Source organism: Paramisgurnus dabryanus, chromosome 21, assembly GCF_030506205.2.
Source record: "Paramisgurnus dabryanus chromosome 21, PD_genome_1.1, whole genome shotgun sequence".
In the NCBI taxonomy this organism is placed as follows: Eukaryota; Metazoa; Chordata; class Actinopteri; order Cypriniformes; family Cobitidae; genus Paramisgurnus; species Paramisgurnus dabryanus.
In genome coordinates, this window is record NC_133357.1 from 32,123,307 (window position 1) to 32,149,656 (window position 26,350).

Genomic DNA, 26,350 nt, shown 5'->3' on the forward strand with positions numbered 1-26,350 from the left:
TTTTAACTAAAATAAGTTAAAGTATTTTAGTAAAAGGAAAAACCTACTGTAGATAAACTCTTCAATGTGGCATGTTTCTGTAAAAAAAAAATGAGAGCACACATTTTATAAAATTTCTTAAACAAACATTTTTCTCCTTTCAAATTAATATTGCAATTTTTTAGTTTTTCATCATTTTGTTCAATGTCATGTTCATCAATAACTTCTGCATATATTAATAAACATCTTTTTTAATGGATAAGGAGGCACTACACCCGCAAAAAGCTCAATTTACAGTACATCAACTAACTATGAACATACACCCATGTCCTCTACAGTACACCACAACATAAACCTTCATCCCTTCATTTGCATAAGAACAAATCAACATTTAAAATAGCATTTACATTACACGTCTTTACTGTCTCAACTAGTTGTTTGTCTCTACACAACACAGTTGTACAGTTACAGGATATAATGTTAATAAATTACATCATCATATACAAATATGACAGTGTGGACCCACACACATTTTTACAGGTATGGTACAATAGTGATAAATTTCAGTCCAGATTTAAAATTAATAACAGTATTGTATCTATAGAGCATTACAGTGTTATTTTTTCAAATCAGTTGTTGTTTTGTTACCAACATTTACAATTATAACACTACTTCTGTTTTCTATACATAAACACAACTCATTATATAATACATTAAATATAATAAAGAGGATACTCCCCAATATGGCCAACATCATATGTGTGAACTTCTTTTTGTGTACACCACAAAATATTTTAACAGTGAATCTTTTTTTGTACTTTTTGCTTGCCCAAATCACAAAACTGTACGAGGATCTTTTCTCAGAACGTAAAAGTTTATAATCTGTTCACCACACTTCATCTGCCTCTCTGAAACAAACTCCATGAACAGTGCAGAAATCCACATATGCACAATGCCACGTTTTCAGTATTGTAATCTGGTATTGTTAAAATAATGGAGGTCTCATCATTAAGAGGACAGTAATGAGAGGAATTAAACACAGTACACCCCCCCCCCCCAAAAAAAAAAACACAGTTTACAGTCTTTAGTCATACTTAGAAATGTTTGAATTTGGTTGCATGGACAAACATTTCTAGGTATTATCTGCAAACAAATCATGCCAGAGCTTTTTATTGTCACACATTTATGGAACAGTTAAGCTGAGTGATTTTTAGTGGATCTGTAAATCAATCAGTTTCACACAAGTGTCCTACAAGATTACCCAGAGATAGACTACGGCCATGTTCCACCAACGTCTGACAACCAGAATGTACCTAAGTTTTGTTTTACCACTGTATATAGTTCTAATATGTAAAATCTAAACATTTTATAAAATGTTTAACTTGAAAAGTGTGCTTGTGCTATCTTTTTTAAAATAAACGGCACTTGATTTAATATGCATTGACTTTAACACATTATAACGTGTTTTCAAATGCATTTTGGGACAACTGTATACTGCTTGCAAATCATATGTTGACATATATTTTAATCTTAAATATCTTAAATACTTATAATATATCTACATTCATTCTCTGTTGCACATGTTTTTTTCTACAGCTGCTTTGCAACAATGAAAAATTATGAAAAGCACTATACAAATAAACCTGAAACTTAAAAAAGAATCAGAGATCCTATAAGATATGCACTTTAACTTTGTGGTTCACTAAAATAAAGGGTTCCAGCACTCTAAAAAAATAAATGGTTCTAAATAGTATACTAAAAGCTCATGATCATAGGGGAACCATTTTATATAGCACCTCTGTAGAACCATAAGTGGTGCTAACGCATGACTATAACAACACGGTCACCATGATTTCACAAACATGTGATCCTGAATCAACATTTATTTTATTGGTTGGTCCTGGATCAACGTTTTAACTAAAAAAAACTAAATTTACCCTTAACTCACACCCTTACCATTTTTTACTTCTCAAAAAAGTGGGAAATAATTGTTTGAGAATTTTTTTTTAAAAGCCCCTAACCCAATCCTAAATCTAACAAACACCGTAATCCTAATCCTGCAATCTGATTGGTTAATGAAAATGTTGATCCAGGATCACATCCTACTTGGTGTTAAATGTTAAATGGTTCCCTTATGATAACGAGCCATTGAACCACTTTTAGTGCTATTTAGTACCATTTTATTTTTAGAGTGAAATATACAAAATAAAATCTCTGTTCATATGTTTTACATTATTAGCAGAAATGTGAAGTCACAATATACGGATACGAATGTCATCCATAGTTCTTGAAAAGTTTATTTTTCTATCAAAGAGAATAACTCTATTTGGAGCGAACTTTGGGCTTTGTAACTTTGCAGATTTCTTTAAACATTTAAACAGCAACATTTACACTAAGAAAAGTAAAAAAAGGTGAAAATGCATAACTGGATTCCATTATTCTGATTGCTTCTTTTTGCTAACCGTTATCTAGTAGTGGCGGGCATAGTGGAGCACATGTGAAATTCACTATTTGATTTTGCTAATAGATTTTGTAGAAAATGTGCTGTGTCCTAATCATGCACATAGATATTCCATCTGAAGAAACTTGATTTGGCATCAAGAGGTGACCATGAATAGATGCCTACACTGTCAGAAAAAAAGGTTTAAAATTGTACCTTTTCTGTCACTGGGGTGGTACCCTCAAAGGTTCAGTTTTGTACCTTTTATGGGTATAGAACACACACCTTTTGGGGTACAATATTATACCTTAAGGACCTATTGTATACCTTTAAGGACCAATTTTGTACCAGATAAATGTAAGTGGTACAAAACATTTAACTGTACCTTTAAAGGTACAAAATAGGTCCTTAAGGTATAATATTGTACCCCAAAAGGTACAATATTTCAATGTGTTGTATACCCATAAAAGGTACAAAACTGAACTTTTGAGGGTACCACCCCAGTGACAGAAAAGGTACAATTTTAAACCTTTTTTTCTGACAGTGTAATGAAGAGATTATATATAGGGCCAGATTTACTAAACAACAGCTGATTTCCATAATGCAATCTACTAAGAGCAGCGCAAATTAGTTCAGGGTCACAAATAAGCAGGGCTGATGAGTTAACGCATGATGCGCTTCAGTTCAGCACTACGGACATCACAGCTAACGATGCCTTAGGACAGTAAAAAGGTTTACTTTAGTTAAGGTTTTTTTCTACGTTAAATAATGCCACAAATACCAATCATAACACACGTGCAAACATTAGTAAATCGTGTTGCATGAATCATTTAAATTGTCTCCTCCCATAAATTTCGCATCTGAAAAGGGAACTCATGCATATGCAATAAGGTCCCAACAGTCATTATTTAATGACAAATGAGGGTTTGTGCTGGCGCAAGATGTTAGTAAATCTGGCCCTTAGTTTTTAAAAGACCTTTCATTCATTAAAGGCTGTATAAGACACAATATCTGCATATTATTTACTCAGTTAACTCATGGAGTAACCATAACAGCACGGTTTTGACAAACATGAGATGGACACTACAGGACAATCAACTAATTCAAGTGGAACAATAGGGACAAGAAACAACTGTGACTATTTGGAACATCATACTAACGTAAACTCTTATCTTTGCAGTATGTAGTATGTATTCTGCACACAGTATTTTAATTTTCTGTATGCGTGGAATATTTCAGAATGTTGTACTGCATCAGCCAAATGTGAAGTGTACTACACAGCATAAAGCATGGATATGTTATCCCACAATGCAATGCGCCTGAACGTTCATTGACCTTCCAGTGTGATGAACAACCTTGTTTAAGTTTAATCTCAGTCTTGATCAGACTGCCAAAATATTCACCTTCTGTTTGAATCATAGTCTGAGAGCATCTAATTTCACCACTTTTCGGTTAAAAGTTAATACAATTCTGCTGCTCTCTGTGGTCTTTTTTGGGATTGCATACAGTACAGGTCGACCTGAGGAATCATGCTCCATAGCACATGCTGCTATGCTCAAAGACACAGACATCAAGAGAACATGACCTATAGAAAAGCAGCGCAACAGATGAAAGAGAGGAAACCTAAACTGCACATTGCATGTAATTTGTCATTTGTTTAAACACTATGACTGAGTTGCAAGACACTGGAAAAGTACCTGTATATCACAATGACACTGTTATATGAACTTCTAGAATACACATAATGGCCACATTTTCGGTTGGATATTACACTAATAAGAGTATTCAATACTCAGGTCTGGAATATAATATTAAATAACATATATGCTGCACAATAATACTTGCATAACTGACGGGCCCGTTATTTGTTTGTTTTTCTTTGTATGTATGTAACCATAAATATTTGCAAATAGATATTAGTATAGAGCAAGCTCTTCCTCTTATCCTGGATGAGATCAATATGTACAGTGTGGTTTCAGTTACTAAGATGTTTTCATTTTAAACAAGACTGCATTGCACATCTTTAGGCAAAGTCGTTCATTTAAAGTCTCTGGCATTTATGCCATGATATAACATCTGTCAATCAGAGCTGCCTCCATTGGTACGTTTACCACCAGTCAGGTAATTAAATTTCCTCAACATAATTTGCTGGGTATAAACCCGTTCGGCCATTGTCGAGGCGACCTCTGCACCAGCCCTGGTCATCTTCTTCTTCGATCTTGGTTAGTTCATCACCTGTGGGAGATTCATAATATAACAGACATGCATTTCATATATTTATATCTATAAAACATGTAGGGGAGAGTGGGGCACTAAGTAACACTTTTTGGCTTTGGCTTCATCATTCAAAAAATAAGTTAATTGTAACAAACAGAGGGTTTGTTGTAACACCTGCTAGAAAATTTGGTTTAAACACAAATAATTCAAGAAAATTATGTCTATATACTATGGATATTGTTTATATATCTTCCTATAACAGATAGATATCCACACATTCATCCATCCATGATCCTTCATCTAACTATCCTTGTATTATGCATCAATGCAAAAAAATAGATTTTTTATAAAGGGTCACACAATTAAGACAAAAATAATAATAATAATAATTGTGAGTTATGTCCCCTGATATTGTATTAACAGTTATCAATTTAATGAATAGTATTTACATTGTTTTTATTTCATTATCATTTTAGGTCAACAAGATGGCTGCCGTAAGGCTTGCCACAGTACAAGCAGTGTTCCTGTATGTCATCTTACTGTCTGCGTTATTTGTTTGTGAAGTGTCATGTCTAATTCAGTACACTCGAACAGAGCTCCTAAACCTCCGATACACCTCTCACTGTGATCTGTCTACGTCCGTACTGGAGAATCTACAGGAACTAGATACACTACGCCAGTCAACACCATGGCTGCCGACCAAAAAAGGCAGTCGCTCAGGAACCTTTGCCAGGTTCAGGAGACGCCCGCACCGGCCACCGCTCCCAGCCCTCTTGCTGTCAAACGTTAGATCTCTCCGGCACAAAATGGATGAACTACACCTAATGTTACAACACAACAAGGACTACAGTGATTGCTCTGCTATCTGCCTAACGGAGACCTGGTTGGATCAATCAGTACCCGATCAAGCGGTAACACCTCCAGGTTTCACTTTACATCGTGCCGATAGATCACCTAAGTCTAAAGGCGGTGGTATTTGCATAATGATTAACGAACGCTGGTGCACAAACTCTATAGAACTCGCCCACGTATGCTCACCTCACCTGGAATATCTCACTGTCAAATGCAGACCATCATTTCTCCCACGGGAATTCGCATCAGTAATTATTATCTGTGTATACATTCCACCTGAGGCTAACGCTGCCACCACCATAGCCGAGTTAGCCAACTACGTCTCCTCAGTGGAAAATATACACACAGATGCAGCAGTCATTGTTCTCGGGGACTTTAACCAGACTAACCTGTCGTCTGAGCTCCCCGGTTACCATCAGCAGGTAGCCTGCCCCAGCAGAGGGACCAACACGTTGGACCACTGCTATACTACCATCAAGGAGGCTTACCATACTTTCCCGAGGGCTCCGTTGGGCAGGTCCGACCACGCAATGCTGCTGCTAATTCCACAATACAAACAAAAAATGAAATCCTCCAAGTCACCAACAAAATTTGTTCGGTGCTGGTCCTCTGAGGCCATCGAAAAACTTCGTGGTTGTTACGCGTGCACGGACTGGGAAGTTTTCCGTGCCGCGGGCGATCTCGATGACGTCACCGACGTAATAACGTCATATGTCAATTACTGCGTGGACCTGTGTATCCTTCTCAAAAAAATCAAACATTACAACAATAATAAACCGTGGTTTAATAAGGAACTTACACAGTTAAGAAAGGAGAAAAATGCAGCTCATTTATCAGGAAATAAAGAACAATATATGGCTGGCAAATACAAACTGAGATCCGCTATACGAAGAGCCAAATGTAACTATGCTACCAAACTGGAACAACAGATTACCAATAATAACACACGTTTTATTTGGAAAAAGCTCCAAAACATGACAAATTACAAAAAGAACTCACTCCCACACCTGACGGAGATTGCCAGCTTCCAGATATACTCAATTCCTTTTATGGGAGGTTTGAGAAGGCACCAGTTACTTCACCATCTCTGTCCGATCCCCTCCCCTCCCCCCCATTTATTATTAAAGAAGAGGAGGTGAGGAGCATTTTTCAGGGGACTTAAGAGAAATAAAGCCCCCGGCCCAGACAACATCAGCCCCACCGTTCTCCACCACTGCGCTGCTGAACTGGCAGGGGTCTTCGCTGATATCTTCAACACCTCCCTCTGCCAATACTCAGTACCAAAGTGCCTTAAAGAATCCATTATCATTCCGGTTCCCAAAAATAAGACCATCTCCTGCCACAACGATTACAGACCTATCGCTCTGACATCAGCAGTCATGAAATCTTTCGAGCGCATCGTACTTAAGCACCTAAAAACTGTCACTACCCCTCAAATGGACCCATTTCAATTTGCATATAGAGCCAATAGGTCAGTAGAGGATACCGTCAACTTAGCAATTTATCACATTCTGAACCATCTTGAGTCTGCAAATACATATGCCCGCATTTTGTTCATGGATTTCAGTTCTGCATTCAATACAATAAACCCAGTTAAATTGTTTAATATACTACTGGATATGAATATTGACCCATGCATCTGTCACTGGATTTATAGCTTTCTCTGGAACAGGAAACAAAGGGTAAAGATTAACAACAACATATCTTCCCCTCTGTTCCTCAGTACAGGCGCCCCCCAAGGATGTGTTCTCTCACCCTGGTTATTTTCTCTTTACACAAACCAGCTCATATCACACCACAGTTCTGTCAGCCTATACAAATATGCGGACGATACAACCATCATAGGACTCATCACCAATAATCAAGAAACTGCATATCGTGCACAGATCAACCAAGCAGTGACCTGGTGTAAAGATTATGATCTCCAACTCAACACATCAAAAACAAAGGAACTTATCGTCGATCTTAGACGTCAGCCATCTCCCAAAACTTCTGTGCTCATTGAAGGTGTACCCATCTGCATCACTGATACATTTAAATTCCTTGGAACCTACATCAGCAATAACCTTAAATGGAAAATTAACTCTGATCATATCCACAAAAAAGCCCAGCAAAGACTTTTCCATCTCCGACAGCTCAAGAAGTTCAAAGTAAAGTCTCATCTCCTGCTCCGCTTCTACACAGCCATCGTTGAAAGTATTCTCACTACATCCATTACAGTCTGGTTTGGCAGTCTCGACACTTTTTCCCGGAAGAAATTGCAGCGCATCATTAACAGAGCAATTAAAGTCATTGGCTCACCTCTACCATCCCTTGAATCACTCTACCACAAACGGACATTACGCAGGGCCCATAAAATAATCTCAGATAACACTCACCCTGCACACAACGCTTTTCAGCTATTGCCCTCAGGAAGGCGCTATAGGGTCACAGCTTCCAGAACAACTCGTTTTAAAAACAGTTTCATCCCAACAGCAATAAACATTCTGAACTCTGTACGCTGAGGACTTGATTAAGCACAACTTCTTAAATACTCTGTGGTGTATATGTGTGTATTAATGTGTTTTTCGGTATGTATGTTACTTTATATGTTTATTGTTTAATGTAATGCTGGAACCTGTACCAAAGAAATATCTGTACTGTAAAACAAATTCCACCAGCCTGGCTGTGTGGTCATTAAAATTGAATTGAATTGAATTGAATTATACCCAAGGCTTAAATTTTAACACTTTGTTACAACTCCAAATGTTTTCAATCCAAGCTATCAGTTACTAGTTGCTGAAATGTTGACCGAAACTAATTTTTTAGTTTTTTTTTTGGGTTTCCAAAAAAGTGTACGAAAAACATCAGACGTTTAGCCAACAGTCTGGGGGCGTGACGTCTGAGACTTAGACTATGTTTTAGGTAAAAAGACAGTGATTCAAATAATATAAGGTTGTGTTTGGTGACTTAAACGTCCTACTAAAAAAAACATAAGATGAAGAAATGTACTTCTATGCCTCCAAAACACTCTTTGTTCAACATCTTAACCAAAACACATCAAAACTTTTCACAAATCCACAGGAGATCATCTCCTGACAGTAAAAGAAAAAAAATACTTGGGCCTGTATAAATATGTAGCCGTGTTACAATTAGTTTGTGCCCCGCTCACAACTAGTTATAAATCAGTTAATCAGTATTTTGTCTTGCTTTCCAGTAAAAAAAAATTAGCTTCTAGCTACTTTTTATTTACATAATTTATTTACTTGTTCTACTTTTCACATAAAATATGTTGCAATATCAATATTCTAATTTATAAAGTAAATATTTTTTGACCATTTCATACTTTAGGACTCAGTACATAATATAACCTCCTAAGACCTGGATAAATCACATATTTTTGTTGTTTGGACCATAATACTAATTTCTGTGTAACTGGAACCTGTTGTACACAAACATGGACAAATACATTGCTTTATGTTCTAAGAAAAATATTTGGTTATTATATTTATTAGTTTTTCCTAATCCCAAAATAGCTGGTAGAATTCTGAAAAAAAAGACCAACCAAAACTTGGGTCTTAGGAGGTTAAACTTTGATTTGTTACTAAAATAACAGTGTGGTGACAGTGCCATCCACAAGTATTGGGACAGTAAAGACTAACTTGCCATGTTTCTGTTGTATAAGCAGTTCTTGTATTATTGCCTCCCTATGACAAATTGCTTTACTGTTTCCTAATCTTTCCTTCGCTTTGGATAAAAGCATCTGCTAAATGTCTAAATGTAAATGTAAAAGAATCAAAATATTTGCATGAATTAAAATTTGATGAATATGACTGTATATTTTATTTTAAACCGGGTGAACACCTGTGACTTTTTTTACTCTACAGCAAAAAGAGCAATTTTTGCCTTTATTGTCCCAATAATTATGGAGGGCATTGCAATTTGTATTACATACATTTATTGTATTGTGAATCAAAACAAATTTTCTGCTTCATGACAAATTTTCCACAAAAGACTGTTAAAAGACTGAGACACAGTTACATACCTGTTTTGAAGCTGAGCTCATCTTGTTCTTGCCCCTCATAGTCGTACAGGGCCCGCACTCGCATGCCCCCTCTGCTAACTGAGTCATCCTCAAATGAGTTTGCACCCCCATTGGTCTCACTCCCAGAGTATCCGGCAGGCTGTTCATCATCTGACCATTCTGTGGAGTAAGCCTGGTTTTTCTCATAGCTGCTCACACTGTTCAAACACAGAAAACACATGCATGAATGCTGCACAGGGCATGTAGGTTTTATAGCTTTAACTCATAAGCATGCAGCAGTATTCACATGCTACAAACAATTTGCACCAAGTCACCTTCTGGTAAACAGTTACTCCTTAGTTTGTACAATCCTACATAAAAAAACAATTTGTAGAAAAGGACATTTTTGGACTCCGTGGTTCTTTACCCCATTATTTATGAAGTAATTCTTCAAAGAACCCAAGAGGTCTTTGTGATGATACCTATGGGGTAATATAAATGATATCTGCAATAATTTCTTGTAAATATAAAATTTAGCAATAAAATTAATATTTACATAATATGATGATGTGATTAATCTTGTCAGTAAGTTAAGTGTAACAAACGTTGTAAGACAAATACAGCAATGAGTTTCTCCATTTAAAAAAAGATTACTAGTAAAATGCAGTAGAAGCTAAAAGGGAAATTTCAGACATGGTGGGTAAGCAAATATGTTGTCTGACCTGCCTCGGTCGCCTGGCTGACCTCCATGCTCGGTGCTTGGAGTGGCAGGGGCGACTCCATCTGGCTTCTTCTTTTCTTTCTTAGCCACAGCATTGGTGGCTTCTGGATTATATTCCTGCGAGCGAAAGATTGACAGTAGAAGTAACACAATTAGCTTTTTCTCTGAAATAAAAATCTAAGAAAAGACGTGAATCTCCACAAGCATTAAAAGTCACTTTTAATGTTGTAGGCACATTGATAATGTTTTGCTAATACTGAATGTGAATGGTTTACAGCTGAAAGATGCACAATGCAAAATACAACATCAGCTGCTTGCAGGGCAGGACTGGGACAAAAAATATCAACCATGGACTTCATCCAGACCTAGCCCACTACATTTGCGCAAACATACAAAACTAAAAATAAATGAATTAGAATTAGCTGGCTAATGTGATGCCTATGCGTTTTTAATTGTCTTCATGCAAAATAACTGATCACAGTGTATCAATCGGTTAACTATCAAAATCAAATAAAAAAAAAAGAATCCAAATAATGAACAAGAAAATGATCTGAAAATAATAATATAAAACTTTATATAAATAAATAGCCTAGATTAAAAACATTTTACAGGATTCATTGTAAATTATATTGTAGTTTTTTAGGGGCCAAGCCCACAGGGCGGCAGGCCACTATTGCAATTGATGGTTTTCTTATTATTAGGGGTCAAGCACCGAAGGTGCTGAGACACCTATTGCAATTGTTAGTATTATTATTATTATTATTCTTACTCTTGTCCAATGGGAGTCTATGGCAGCCCTATGAACCGTAAGTAGTAGAATGATGAAATTTGGCACAGTTGTAGTGGTGGTCCTAAAAAGTCATGTGACCAAAAATAGGGTCTTTAGCAGTAACTCTATAGCGCCACCAGCAGATCAAAAATTCAATGTTCGAACTGTTATAACTGGTGATACATTTGAACTATGAAAAAACTACTTAGTACACGTGATTGCCCTTCTCACATTTATTGCTTTTAATACCTTACAGTAAGACTCCTCCCATTACAGTAGCGGCCATTTTGAAATGTACAGTATTTTGTTTATTCGCTACTCCTCCTTCAAATTTGATTAAAATGTTATGAGATGTGGCACAGGTGATCTTTGGAGTGAGCCGCATAGAAATGACTGAACAGAATTTTGATATTTATCTTTGTTCAAAAGAAAGAAATGCATGAACTTAACGAGGTTGATGCAAAAATGGTTCTGAAGCTGTACCTCAGTCATTCTTTGATCAATTGAAATTAAATTTGGTACACTTAATGTGGACCATGAACTGGGGGTCCATATCAAATTTGGTGACAGCGCCACCTATGGGTCATGAGATATGAAAAAAGGCTATTTTTGCCCATAACTTCTGAACTGTTTGTCAGAAAATTATGATCTTGATGTCTTTGGATTGCTTACCTCATGCCGCATCTGTTGATGTGTATTATGCCGGGTTTGACCAAACCGCCTGTCCGCCATTTTGAAATTTCACATAAATTGTTATATTTTTTGAACTATTCGAGATATCCGCACAAAAATTTGTAAGGAGCTTTGACATGATGTCCTAAAGGTACCTGGGAAGTCAGAGTACAGCGCCATTTAGGGGTAATAAACTATAACAGTTCTTATGGAACTGCTTATAACTTCGGAATACTTTGTCTGATATTAATTTCTTTGTATTCACTGGTTTATGCCGGTTGCAACGATACCTCATTTGTCATTTTCGAACATTCTGTTCATGTGTTATTGTAAAGCATATGGTATATGATTTTTTCGCTACTCCTTTTACAAATTTTGTTTATTTTATGCCAGGTTCTGCTCGTATAATGTTTGAAGAAATCCGCACAGAAATGACTGAACAGATTTTTGATATTATGTTCTCTTTCTTAGAAAAACCACTCCAAAGGTGACCGTGCCTGTGACGTTGTCTATTTGTCACAGCAAATTAATGTGACTGTATATTACATTGTATAGCATTACTATACATAATGATCTGCTTGTCTTCAATTTCACTTGAGCTCATGTTCATTGTATTTCTGTTATTTCTGCTTCTGCTGTGTCTTTTCTGCATTTTTGGTGATTGACATATGTCAATCTTTGCAGATATCTAATCTTTTTCTGCTGCCCCATGATCTGTGTCAACTGAGTGGCGCATCCAGTTAATCACCTGCATTGAGATTCTGAGTTCTTGGGTTCGAATCCCACATGAGTCATGTATTAGGTTTTTCTATTAATGTTTTGTTCTTCCTCATCAATTCTTCTCAACCTGTCTGTAGTTCACATATGTTCTATTTTTCCATGTTTACTGTTGTTGCGCTTCATTGTGGTGGTTATGCTCTGTGATTCCTGAGCCTTGCGTGTTGGATGCACTTTATGGTGCTTGCTGTGCTTTGTGTGCTTGCTGTGCTTTGTGAGCTTCCTGTGCTTTGTGTGCTTGCTGTGCTTTATGTGCTTGCTGTGCTTTGTGTGCTTGCTGTGCTATGTGAGCTTGCTGTGCTTTGTGTGCTTCCTGTGCATTGTGTGCTTGCTGTGCTTTGTGTGTTTGCTGTGCTTTGTGTGCTTGCTGTGCTTTGTGAGCTTCCTGTGCATTGTGTGCTTGCTGTGCTTTGTGTGCTTGCTGTGCTTTGTGTGCTTGCTGTGCTATGTGAGCTTGCTGTGCTTTGTGTACTGGCTGTGCTTTGTGTGCTGGCTGTGCTTGGTGAGCTTGCTGTGCTTTGTGAGCTTGTTGTGCTTTTTGAGCTTGCTGTGCTTTGTGTGTTTGATATGCTTTGTGTGCTTGCTGTGTTTTGTGAGCTTACTGTGCTTTGTGTGCTTGCTATGCTTTGTGAGCTTGCTGTGCCTTGTGAGCTTGCTGTGCTCTGTGAGCTTGCTGTGCTTTGTGAGCTTGCTGTGCTTTGTATGCTTGCTGTGCTTTGTGAGCTTGCTGTGCTTTGTGAGCTTGCTGTGCTTTGTGAGCTTGCTGTACTTTGTGTGCTGGCTGTGCTTTGTGTGCTTGGTGAGCTTGCTGTGCTTTGTGTGCTTGCTGTGCTTTGTGAGCTTGCTGTGATTTGTGAGCTTGCTGTGTTTTGTGTGCTTGCTTTTGGTGCTAATTTTTGCGCTGAAGGTGCTTGGCCCCGAGTTGCTGCTTGCAGCTATATTTAGGGGTCAAGCACCGAAGGTGCTGAGACACCTATTGTAATTGTTAGTATTATTATTAGGGGTCAAGCACCGAAGGTGCTGAGACACCTATTGTAATTGTTAGTATTATTATTATTATTATTATTATTATTCTGCTTCTTCTTCTTCTTAGCCATAGGTGTCTATGGCAGCCCTATGAACTGTACATAGGAAAATGATGAAATTTGGCACAGTTGTAGTGGTGGTCTTAAAAAGTCATGTGACCAAAAATGGGGTCTCTAGTACTAACTCTATAGCGCCACCAGCAGTGCAAAAATTCAATGTTCAAAGGGTTATAACTTCTGATCCGCTTGATCTATCAAAATTCTACTTAGTACACGTGATTGCTCTCCTCATGCTTGTTGCTTTTAATACCTTACAGTAAAACTCCACCCATTACAGTAGCGGCCATTTTGAAATGTACAGTATTCCATTTTTTCGCTACTCCTCCTTCAAATGTTGTTCAATTCTTATGAGATTTGGCACAGATGATCTTTGGAGTAAGCCGCATAGAAATGACTGAACAGAATTTTGATATTTATCTTTGTTCAAAAGTAATAAATGCGCAAACTTAACGAGGTTGACGCAAAAATGGTTCTGAAGCTGTAGCTCAGTCATTCTTTGATCAATTGAAATGAAATTTGGTACACTTCATGTGGACCATGAACTTGGGGTCCATGCCAAATTTGGTGACAGCGCCACCTATGGGTCATGAGATAATAAAATAGGCTATTTTTGCCCATAACTTCTGAACTGTTTGTCAGACAATTATGATCTTGATGTCTATGGATTGCTTACCTCATGCCGCATCTGTCGATGTGTATTATGCCGGGTTTGACCGAACCGCCTGTCCGCCATTTTGAAATTTCAAATAATTTGTTATATTTTTGGAAATATTGGACATATCCGCGCAAAAATTAGTAAGGAGCTTCGACATGATGTCCTGAAGGTACCTGGGAAGTCAGAGTACAGCGCCACCTAGGGGTTATAAACTATAACAGTTCTTATGGAACTGCTTATAACTTCTGAATACTTTGTCTGATATTATATTTTTGCCATCTTTACTGTTGTTTCTCCACACTGCAGTGGTTCTGCTCTGCATTTGCTTTGCTTCGGGTTCGGGCTCTGTATTGCGCGCTTTCTGCGCTTTGCGCATTTGCTGCGTCGTGCCGTTTTTGCTGTGCTTTGGGTGCTCATTGGGCTGAAGGTGCTTGACCCCGTATCGCTGCTTGCAGCTATATTTATTATTATTATTATTATTTTTCCCCAATGGGAGTCTATGGCAGCCCTATGAACCGTACATAGGAAAATGATGAAATTTGGCACAGTTGTAGAGGTGGTCATAAATAGTCATGTGACCAAAAATGGGGTCTTTAGCAGTAACTCTATAGCGCCACCAGTAGTCCAAAAATTCAATGTTCAAACTGTTATAACTGGTGAACCATTTGATCTATGAAAATTCTACTTAGTACACGTGATTGCTCTCATCCCCCTTATTGAATTTGATACTTTACAGTAAGACTCCACCCATTACAGTAGCGGCCATTTTGAAATGTACAGTATTTCGTTTTTTCGCTACTCCTTCTTTAAACGTGGTTCAATTCTTATGAGATTTGGCACAGATGATCTTTGGAGTGATCCGCACAGAAATGACCGAACAGAATTTTTATAATTATTTTTGTTCAAAAGTAATAAATGCGCAAACTTAACAAGGTTGACGCAAAAATGGTTCTGAAGCTGTAGCTCGGTCATTCTTTTATCAATTGAAATAAAATTTGGTACACTTAATGTTGACCATGAACCTGGGGTCCATGCCAAATTTGGTGACAGCGCCACCTATGGGTCATGAGATTTAAAAAAATGATATTTTTGCCCATAACTACTGAACTGTTTGTCAGAAAATTATGAACTTGCTGTCTATGGATACCTTGCCTCATGCCGCATCTGTCGATGTGTATTATGCCAGGTTTGACTGAACCGCCTGTCCGCCATTTTGAAATTTGACATAAATTGTTATATTTTTTGAACTATTGGACATATCTGCGCAAAAATTGATAAGGAGCTTTGACATGATATCCTGAAGGTACCTGAGAAGTCAGAGTACAGCGCCACCTAGGGTTTATAAACTAATTTGACATATGTTAATCCTTGTAGCTTTCTAATCTCTTTTCTGCTGCCTCATGAGCTGTGTCATCTGAGTGGCGCATCAAGTTAATCATATGTATTGAGATTCTGAGTTCCTGGGTTTGAATCCCACCTGAGTCAGGTATTTTGTTCTTCCTCATCAGTTCTTCTCAACCTGTCTGTAGTTCAAATGTGTTCTATTTTTCCATGTTTGCTGTTGTTGCTCTGCATTGTGGTGGTTCTTGCTGTGCTTTCTGTGCTTTGTGTGCTTTGTGTGCTTGCTGTGCTTTGGGAGTTTGCTGTGTTCTTTGTGTGCTGGTTGTGCTTTGTGAGCTTGCTGTGCTTTGTGAGCTTGCTGTGCTTGCTGTGCTTGCAGTGCTTTTTTTGTTGCTATGCTTTGTGAGTTTGCTGTGCTTTGTGAGCTTGCTGTGCTTTGTGAGCTTGCTGTGCTTTGTGTGCTTGCTGTGCTTTGTGAGTTTGCTGTGCTTTGTGAGATTACTGTGCTTTGTGTAATTGCTGTGCTTTGTGTGCTTGCTGTGCATTGTGAGCTTGCTGTGCTTTGTGTGCTTGCTGTGCATTGTGAGCTTGCTGTGCTTTGTGAGTTTGCTGTGCTTTGTGAGCTTGCTGTGCTTTGTGAGTTTGCTGTGCTTTGTGAGCTTGCTGTGCTTTGTGAGCTTGCTGTGCTTTGTGTGCTTGCTGCGCTTTGTGAGTTTGCTGTGCTTTGTGAGCTTGCTGTGCTTTGTGAGCTTGCTGTGCTTTGTGTGCTTGCTGTGCTTTGTGAGTTTGCTGTGCTTTGTGAGATTACTGTGCTTTGTGTGCTTGCTGTGCTTTGCGTGCTTGCTGTGCTTTGTGTGCTTGCTGTGCTTTGTGAGCTTGCTGTGCTTTGTGTAATTGCTGTGCTTTGTGAGATTACTGTGCTTTGTGTGCTTGCTGTGCTTTGCGTGCTTGCTGTGCTTTGCGTGCTTGCTGTGCTTTGTGAGCTTGCTGTGCTTTGTGTAATTGCTGTGCTTTGTGTGCTTGCTGTGCATTGTGAGCTTGCTGTGCTTTGTGTGCTTGCTGTGCATTGTGAGCTTGCTGTGCTTTGTGTGCTTGCTGTGCTTTGTGTGCTTGCTGTGCTTTTTGTGCTTGCTGTGCTTTGTGAGCTTGCTGTGCTTTGTGTGCCTGCTGTGATTTGTGTAATTGCTGTGCTTTGTGTGCTTGCTGTGCATTGTGAACTTGCCGTGCTTTGTGTGCTTGCTGTGCTGTGTGTGCATTGCGCCGAAGGTGCTTGACCCCGTGTTGCTGCTTGCAGCTATATTTATTATTATTATTATTATTATTATTATTATTATTATATTTCTTCTTCCCCAATGGGAGTCAATGGCAGCCCTATGAACCGTACATAGGAAAATGAAAAAAATTTGCCACACTTGTAGTGGTGGTCCTAAATAGTTATGTGACCAAATATGGGGTCTCTAGCATTAACTCTATAGCGCCACCAACACTTCAAAAATTCAATATTCAAATGGTTATAACTCTAGAATAATTTGATCAACAAAAATTCTACTTAGTACATCTGATTGCTCTCCTCACGCTCATTACAATGAACACCTTACATTAAGACTCCACCCATTACAGTAGCGGCCATTTTGAAAAGTACAGTATTTTGTTTTTTCGCTACTACTTTTGCAGTGTTCATTGCATTGTTACGCAATTTGGCACAGATAATCTTTGGACCGAGGTGCATAGAAATGACCGAACAGAATTTTGATTTTTATCTTTGTTCAAAAGTTATAAATGCGTACATTTATCGATGTCGACCCAAAATTCGTTCTGAGTCATTATCTCGGTCATTCTTTGATCAATTGAAATAAAACTTGGTACCCTTCATAAGGACCATGAACTGGGGTACCATGTCAAATTTGAGGACAGCGCCACCTATGGGTCATGAGATATGAAAAATGGCTATTTTTGCCCATAACTTTTGAAATGTTTGATAGAAAATTATGCTCTTGGTGTCTATGGATTCCTTGGCTCATGACAAATCTGTCGATATATATTATGCCAGAAATTACCAAACCGCCTGTCCACCATTTTGAATTTTGTCATATATTGTGATAACTATTATTCGATATAATGTATCGGCACAAAAATCGGTAGGGAGCATCGGTATGATGTCCTGAAGGTACCTGGGAAATCTGAAAACAGCGCCACCTAGGGTTTATAAACTATATAAAACAGCCTATAACTTCTAAAAACTTTGTCCGATATTCATTTTCTTTGTGAATTTTTATTCACTGGTTTCTGTCGATTGCAACGATATCTCATTTGTCAGTTTCCAACATTCTGTTAATATTTTATTACATAGCATATGTGAAGTAGTTTTTTCGCTACTACTTTTGCAAATTAAGTCTATTTTATGCCGGGCTCTGCTCACATAAACTTTAGAGCAATCCGCATAGAAATGACCAAACACATTTTTTATATTCTCTGCCATTCCCGAGAAATACCTCTCCAAAGTTGACTGTCCCTGTGACATTGTCTCTTTGTCATATTAAATTATTATGACTGTATTATAACATGTTGTACATTCCTATACAACATGTTTTTCTTGACTTAAACTTTAACTGTTCTCACTTAAACTATCTGATTATCATATAAATTGTAATTTTGTTATTTCTGCTCTGCAATGTCATGTCTGCATCTTCCTTGATTGTGCCATTTGAATGTTTGCAGCTCTGAAAACCTTGGCTAACTACACTGCCTGTGTAGTGCAGTCTACTAAACGCATGCATCAAAACTCAGAGGTTGAGGGTTCGAATCCCACCTGATGCATGTGTTATGTTTTACTAATAAGATTTTGTTTTGAGTTAATTCTCACCTATTATTCTTAACCAGTCTGTTTTCCATGTTCTGCACTGCTTGTCATAATTTGGTTGCCAATCGCCACCACCATTTCAAAAATGCAGTAGCAGCCATTTTGAAAAGTACAGTATTCAGTTTTTTTGCTACTACTTTTGCAGTGTTTCTTGAATTGTTACACAATTTGGCTCAAATTTTCTTTGGACGGAGCCGCAGAGAAATGACCGAACAGAATTTTGATTTTTATCTTTGTTCAAAAGTTATAAATGCGTACATTTATCGATGTCGACCCAAAATTCGTTCTGAGTCATTATCTCGGTCATTCTTTGATCAATTGAAATGAAACTTGGTACCCTTCATAAGGACCATGAACTGGGGTACCATGCCAAATTTGAGGACAGCGCCACCTATGGGTCATGAGATATGAAAAATGGCTATTTTTGCCCATAACTATTGAAATGTTTGATAGAAAATTATGATCTTGGTGTCTATGGATTCCTTGGCTCATGACAAATCTGTCGATATATATTATGCCAGAAATTACCAAACCGCCTGTACACTATTTTGAATTTTGTTTTAAATTGGGATAACTATTATTCTATATAATGTATCGGCACAAAAATCGGTAGGAAGCATTGGTATGATGTCCTAAAGGTACCTGGGAAATCTGAAGACAGCGCCACCTAGGGTTCATAAACTATATAAAACAGCCCATAACTTCTGAAAACTTTGTCTGATATTCATTTTCTTTGTGAATTTTTATTCACTGGTTTATGTCGATTGCAACGATATCTCATTTGTCAGTTTTCAACATTCTGTTCATGTCTTATTTCATAGCATATGTGAAGTAGTTTTTTCGCTACTACTTTTGCAAATTAAGTCTTTTTTATGCCAGGCTCTGCTCACATAAACTTTGGAGCAATCCGCACAGAAATGACCAAACACATTTTTGATATTCTCTGCCATTCCCGAGAAATACCTGTCCAAAGTTGACTGTCCCTGTGACATTGTCTCATTAAAATTATTATGACTGTATTATAACATGTTGTGCATTCCTATACAACATGTTTTTCTTGACTTAAACTTTAACTGTTCTCACTTAAACTATCTGATTCTCATATAAATTGTAATTTTGTTATTTCTGCTCTGCAATGTCATGTCTGCACCTTCCTTGATTGGGCCATTTGAATGTTTGCAGCTCTGAAAACCCTGGATAGCTACACTGCCTGTGTAGCGCAGTCTACTAAATGCATGCATCAAAACTCAGAGGTTGAGGGTTCGAATCCCGTCTGATGCATGTGTTATGTTTTTCTATTAATATTTGTTTTGAGTTTATTCTCACCTATTATTCTCAACCAGTCTGTTTTCCATGTTCTGCACGGCTTGCAGTAATTTGGTGGCCAAGCATTATCACCAGTTCAAATATGCAGTAGCGGCCATTTTGAAAAGTACAGTATTCAGTTTTTTTGCTACTACTTTTGCAGTGTTTGTTGAATTGTTACACAATTTGGCTCAGATTATCTTTGGACCGAGCCACATAGAAATGACCAAACATCATTTTGATATTTATCTTTGTTCAAAAGTAATACATTTGTCAACAGGAATAACTTTTAAACCATTTAATCAACTAAACTTCTATTGAGAATATTTGATGGGGTAATCTATGCCTTCCCAGTAGCTCAACCAAATGCGTGATGGGCATGAAATCCAGAGGTTGCGGGTTCAAATCCACCATACGGCGGCAATCAAAATGGTTGACAAATTTGTGTCATGTAGAGTCAAATGTTCGAACAGGTTTGACTACCTACAGGGGTTTTAAAAAATATTCTCTTCTTGAGAAAAATCTCTCCAAACTTGAACATACACATTGTCACTTCAGCAATCTAACTTAAGCAGCTGTCTGTATGTATGTCTCCCCTGTAGCTCAACCAGATGAGTGACAGGCATGACACCTGGAGATCATGGGTTCAAATCCTGGCTAGGGCAGCAATTGAAGTCTCTTACTTTAGAGTCAAAAGCTTCAATTCATTATTTGTATTTTACTTTATTATTTTAACAGGTATTATTTCGTTTGTGCTCTTTTGGTTTAAGTCTCATGTGTAACATGTATGATGCTTTAGTGGTTCAATTGTTTTCTAGGTCAGCATTGGACTAATCGGTCCTTCTTTCAACATGCATATAAATATTATACTTCAAAATTTTTATTTTTTCATTATGTTCATTCTCATCTCTGAGTCCTGTGTGCTGATAGTTCCCATACATATCTGCTACATTGCATTCTTCAATTGCATGTCCTTTCAGCTTCGTTGCGTGTTGCAGGACCATTGTTGCTTGGCCCCGTATCGCTGTCTACAGCTATATTTTTGTTTATGAACTTTAAGTTTTTATTTTGTTAAATTAATTATTGATATAGAAGAAAATCAATAGATTACTTATTTATATATTATTTATATGTTTATATTATTTATATATTTATTATAATATTATAATTTATTTATTTATTTATTTATTTATTTATTAATGTATGTATTAATAAATAATGTATTTATTTATTTATATTAATCATTAATTTCCAAATTCAGAATCCGCTTACAAGGTTTTTGTTTTATGTATTTAAAGCCTTGCATGGTCTGGCTCCAATTTATATCTCAGACCTAATAGTTCTAAACTTGGTTCTACTCAAAGAACTCTCAGATCATCCTCGGACAAATTATTAGCCGTTCCATTGTCTCATTTGCAATGTAAAGGTGATAGAGTGTTTGCCCCTAAGCTGTGGAATTTGTAATCTTGGTCAATTTGTTTGTCCTCCTCCTTATCTTTATTTAAGTCATTTTTTAAACACATCTCTTTTGTCAGGCCTATTCATAGATTTTTTTGTTCTAGTAAGTTAAATCTTAGTCTTGATTTGTATCTGGTTTTATGGTTACGTTGATGTTTTATACTAACCAATTGTTGTATGACTTTTTATGGCTTTTTATGATTTTACTGTGTTATTGTGAAGTACACTGGTCAGCAGAAATGTTGTTTAAAGGTACTATATAAATTAAAGTGACCTTGAAAATAAAAAGGCAAAATATGTCCCAAATTGGAAAATTAAATGGTAACATAAAAATTTAAAAAAATAATTTTCAAGGTGATAATCCATATTTCCTGCCAAATTGAAAAATAAAATGCAATTGATGATTTAACATTATATTTTTAATACAATCTCGAGGAAGAAGACTTTATTTAATATTTAAATTAAAAGGCACCTTTAAGGAAGGTGTAAATACATTTTTTAAAAAGCAGTGTATGCAGTCTTGCTGTCCCGGTGACATGTGCATCTTTCTCGGCATTTGCATGCATTGTTTACATTTCAAAGGATGAACCTTTTCAGTAACACAACTTGTATACTTTGATAGGAAACAGGAATGAAGAATTATGTCTGAGGAAAATAAAAGAGAATACATCTGTATTTCTCAGATTTACTACATTTGTGGTTTAAAAATGCAAACAGTTGACCAACGAAAGCCTGTCTGGATTTATGACATCATAAAAAGGGTCTTCATAATAAGTGTCGTTATGAATAAACATAACATGTGGTTTGCATTTCTTGCATAAATTATTGTACTACTGTTGCTAGAGCATGGTTTCATGAAACAGTGCTTTAATATCAGATATGTTAAGTATACATATAAGTTATGCAGCTAAAAGGACAGCTAAAAGACTAAAAGTGCATCCTAATCGAAGGCTGCGTCCTTCGAAAGGCTCCGAAAGGTTTTAAAACTTAAATGGTTTATTGCAACCGGTTTCCTTAAATGGTTTGAGTTGAGTAAACTTTTAGCTTTTACAATGAAATAAAAGTGTGTTTTTGCAAATTAAAGGTCACTGTTAGTAGTTGTATAGGACCACCATTCGTCAAACTAATGATTTATGACCCCCTTGACATGTCGTGTTCTGACAGGTCGTGTTTTATGACCCCTTGACAGATGGCATTTTATGACCCCTTGACAGATGGTGTTTTGACAGGTCGTGTTTTATGACCCTTGACAGATGGTGTTTTGACAGTTTGTGTTTTATGACCCCTTGACAGATGGTGTTTTGACAGTTTGTGTTTTATGATACCCTTGACAGATGGTGTCTTGACAGGTCGTGTTTTATGACCCCCCTTGACAGGTCGTGTTCTGACAGGTCGTGTTTTATGACCCCTTGACAGATGGTGTTTTGACAGTTTGAGTTTTATGACACCCTTGACAGATGGTGTCTTGACAGGTCGTGTTTTATGACCCCTTGACAGATGGTGTTTTGACAGATTGTGTTTTATGACTCCCTTGACAGATGGTGTTTTGACAGGTCGTGTTTGACAGTTGCCGCCAGGGTCTCTCTCCCCCTCCATCCCTCCCTCCTTTCTAGCCCGTGCGCGTCTCACCACTGAGTGTCTCACAGTGGGTGCGTGTTGTAAACGAGTAAAGATTTCTAAAACTCAATGTTGGTAAAATAATTCACCATTACACTGACAAAAAGTAAATGTTTATTTTAGATTTAGACAAATCATGAACAAGGCTCTGATTAAAACTTTTGGTTGTAACATCACAAGTTATTTAATTAAATATTCCGTATACGTGTATAGTTTAAGCAATGACCTAAGCCATAACCTTCGGCGCCGTCAATACTACAATCTTTAGACGAAAGTCTAAACTAAATAAAATTTTAAACGGTTCATGAGGTCCGTGAATCTTTTCATGACCTGCTCTATAGTTTCACGCATATTAAAGATCACTCTCCAGCGGTGCCTGACAAAGCGCCGGGTGAGCGTTCATATCTGCCATTTTAAAATAAACTTAATAAATGTAATTCTGTCCACTATGGCAAAATAGGAGTTTATTTTAGATTTAGGGGATTCTTTAACCAAGTGTCTGATTAAGACATGTGTATACGTGCACCGATGGTGACAGAGAACTTATATCTGACGTTAATAAAATTTTAAATGTTTTTAAGAGTCTTCATCCCATTTTAGGGGTTTATTTTTAATTAAAGGCTTCTTAAAACATGTGTGAATATGTGTATATTATACAAAGAGTCTTATATTGTCTGCTCTGACAAAAATAAAGTATTATTTTAGATTTTAGGTGAATTGACTGCGTGTATCTTATAAATACAACTTGATAATACGTTTGTTTTGTCAAGAGACTTCTTTAAAGTCACACAAGAATAAAATATTTTAGTTGTAACTGGTTAAACTTAAATCTGCTATTATCTATTTAACTATAAGCTATATTTTTCTGATCAGCCTCAAACAGAAGCTGCTCTGTGAGCGTCTGGGTGTTTGAGATAATTCACATTAGGGGGCTGCTTGTAAACTAGTGTCTTTTAAAACCGCTGTGGTAATGTGTAATATGGTCACTCTGTCAAAATAAAGCATTTGCTTGTAACAAATTATTTAATGAAATATTCAGCATGGGTATAGCAATGAACTGTGCCAAAACCACCAGGGACCGCCAATAACACATTCTTTAGACTAAAGGCTTTTTATTTTAAACTAAATAAAAGTTGAATCTTTTCAGGCATAGTATTCTGATCACACCATTAGATCGCGCTCCGGCGTTTACAATAGAGAACATACGAGGATGCGTGTTCATATCTACCGTTAAGAAACTTTTAAACGATTAAAAACATTTTCATATCATCTTCAGGGTTTGTTTTAAATTAATGACATCTAAAAACCAACTGTGAATATGTGTTTATTACACAATAAATGTAATTCTGTCCGCTCTGACAAAATAAGGGTTAATTTTAGATTTAGGGAATTCTTTAATCAAGTCTCTGATTTAAACACATGAATGCGCGAACCACCGTTGCCAGAGAACGTACGCTGATGCGCTCTTATGGCGTTAAGAACCTTTTAAACGTTTTAAGACATTTCAGCCCCTCTACTGGTTTGAATTCATTAATGTCATCTAATATCCAAGTGTACGTGTGTATTTACGATAAATGTAACATGGTACGCATTGTCAAAATAAAAGGTTTCTTGAACATGGTATTCCAGTGTATGTTTCTAGTCTTGCGAGTGCTCGTCATATTTATTGATGTGAAAAAAAAGTTTGTTGTTTTGTGCGGTCGGGTTCTGGACGGACAGTTTTTATGAGTCTCTCCTCACCATACGTTATCACCCAGCAGACCTAGAGTGTCTGAACAGCGGTGGTGTTCAGTGGACCGTACTGTTTCTAAAACTCTGTGTTGGTAAAATAAGTGTAATTCAGCCCCATTGACAATAACTAAAAGGTTTATTTTAGATTTTAGTTAGAGCACCAGACCCTATTTTAGGGGAGACACTGCAGGATCTAAAAGTTTGTAACAGTACAAAATTATTTAATTAAATATTCAGTACGGTTATATTTAAGCAATGAATTGTACCAAAACCACCGTAGGTCGACAATTCTTTAGACTAAAGCCTATTTATTTTAAACTAAATAAAAGCTGATTCGCTTCACGAGATCTGTGAAGCTTTTCAAGCAGAGGGTTCTGTTCAAGCAATTAAAGATAGGGGCTCCGGCGTTTACAATAGAACATACGCGGATGCGTGCACATATCGGCCATTAAGAAACTTTTAAACGATTAAAGACATTTTCATCTCATATTCTGGGTCTGTTTTAATCTAATGACATCTTAAAACCAACTGTGAATATGTGTTTATTACACAATAAATGTAATTCTGAGCGCTCTGGTTATATACGTTATTTTAGGCATATCATTATCCCATACTCATAAGATAATGATTAAAACATGTTATTGCATAGAGCAATAAACACATGCACTCACATATCTATGGTTTTAAAAACAAACTTTTTAATGTTTAAGACATTTTGACCCCATTTTCTGGTTTTGTGTCCGCTGTGGATACCAACCTCTAAGTGTTTATTGTACAACAAATGCAATTCTGTCAGCATTTCTAGTTTTAGAACGCCTCTGATTTAAACATGTGGGTTTTTAAAATGAAACGGCCATGTGACTTTTATGACAAAAGCTATTCGATCTTAATTTTTTTTTTTTAACATCCAAACGTTCTTATACACAATCCTTAATTAAACATCTAGGTGTGTATGAGTAAGTTTATATCTAATGTCACATGAGCAGCAACGAGTCGCGCATGTGTGTGTGTGTGTGTGTGTGTGTGTTTGCATGGGGCTCTATGATGTCTCTGTTTGTTACTAAAGCTTAGATATTAAGTCTGTGCCCTCATTGACAAAAAGTAAAGGGTTTTTAGATTTAGTCTTCATTACACAGATACTGATTAAATCATGTTATCCATTATTTGCGATTTAAAGAAACTTAAAAGGTTTAAGACATTTTATCTCACATTTTGGTGTTGTTTTTTAATTAATGTAGCCTTAAACCCATCTGTTATCCATTTGGGGAACAATAAAATGTATGCATATATTATTTATCAAAGTTGACGATGTTATAAGCCAGGTTGTCACTAACGTGACAACAAACATTTCTTTAAAGACAAAACATTTAACAAAATTGCCATGGCTTACAGAGACACACTAGACTTTTGTGTGTGTGTGTGTGTGTGTGTGTGTGTGGTTTTGTTAAACATGATTGTGTGCTTCCATTAAACTATCTATATCAACAACACCACATAGGATGTACCTCTACATAACAGTAAAATCATGTACACATATTAAATAGGTAACCCTTAACACTTATTTAAAAAATAAAAATATACTATTCGAACATCCTAACCTGATATTAGGTTAGATTAGGTTTTAAGGTCAATCAGCGTCTTTAGCTTTACGACTTACAGCACAAAACCCCCAATGACAGGAGCAATGACAGGATTTTTATGAAGTTGAGCAGACCATTGGTTTGCCTGAGGGGTTAGGTTCAACTTAGGTCCACATCTATCAGTGCATAATAAGCAAACATTAAATTATATTTTACCTATGGTTTGTTACTGATGTTCCTAGTTTCACGTATTTTTCTGAAACAAACTTTTCTTTCCAAACTTAGGCA

At 36.9% G+C, this 26,350-nt stretch overlaps 1 protein-coding gene across 2 annotated transcripts in view; it reads right to left on the reverse strand.

Moving 5' to 3' along the window:
* Positions 1–212: 212 nt before the first annotated feature.
* pacsin1a (protein kinase C and casein kinase substrate in neurons 1a) overlaps positions 213–26,350 on the reverse strand; it is a 315,211-nt gene continuing 289,073 nt past the window's right edge. For both annotated transcript variants that reach the window (XM_065282588.2, XM_065282589.2), the window contains exons 8-10: positions 10,214–10,329; positions 9,513–9,709; positions 213–4,654 (exon numbers count right to left, since the gene is read on the reverse strand). In XM_065282588.2, coding sequence (XP_065138660.2) covers positions 4,545–4,654; positions 9,513–9,709; positions 10,214–10,329 — 423 coding nt within the window. In that variant the 3' untranslated portion in view covers positions 213–4,544. The remainder of the gene's footprint in view (positions 4,655–9,512; positions 9,710–10,213; positions 10,330–26,350) is intronic.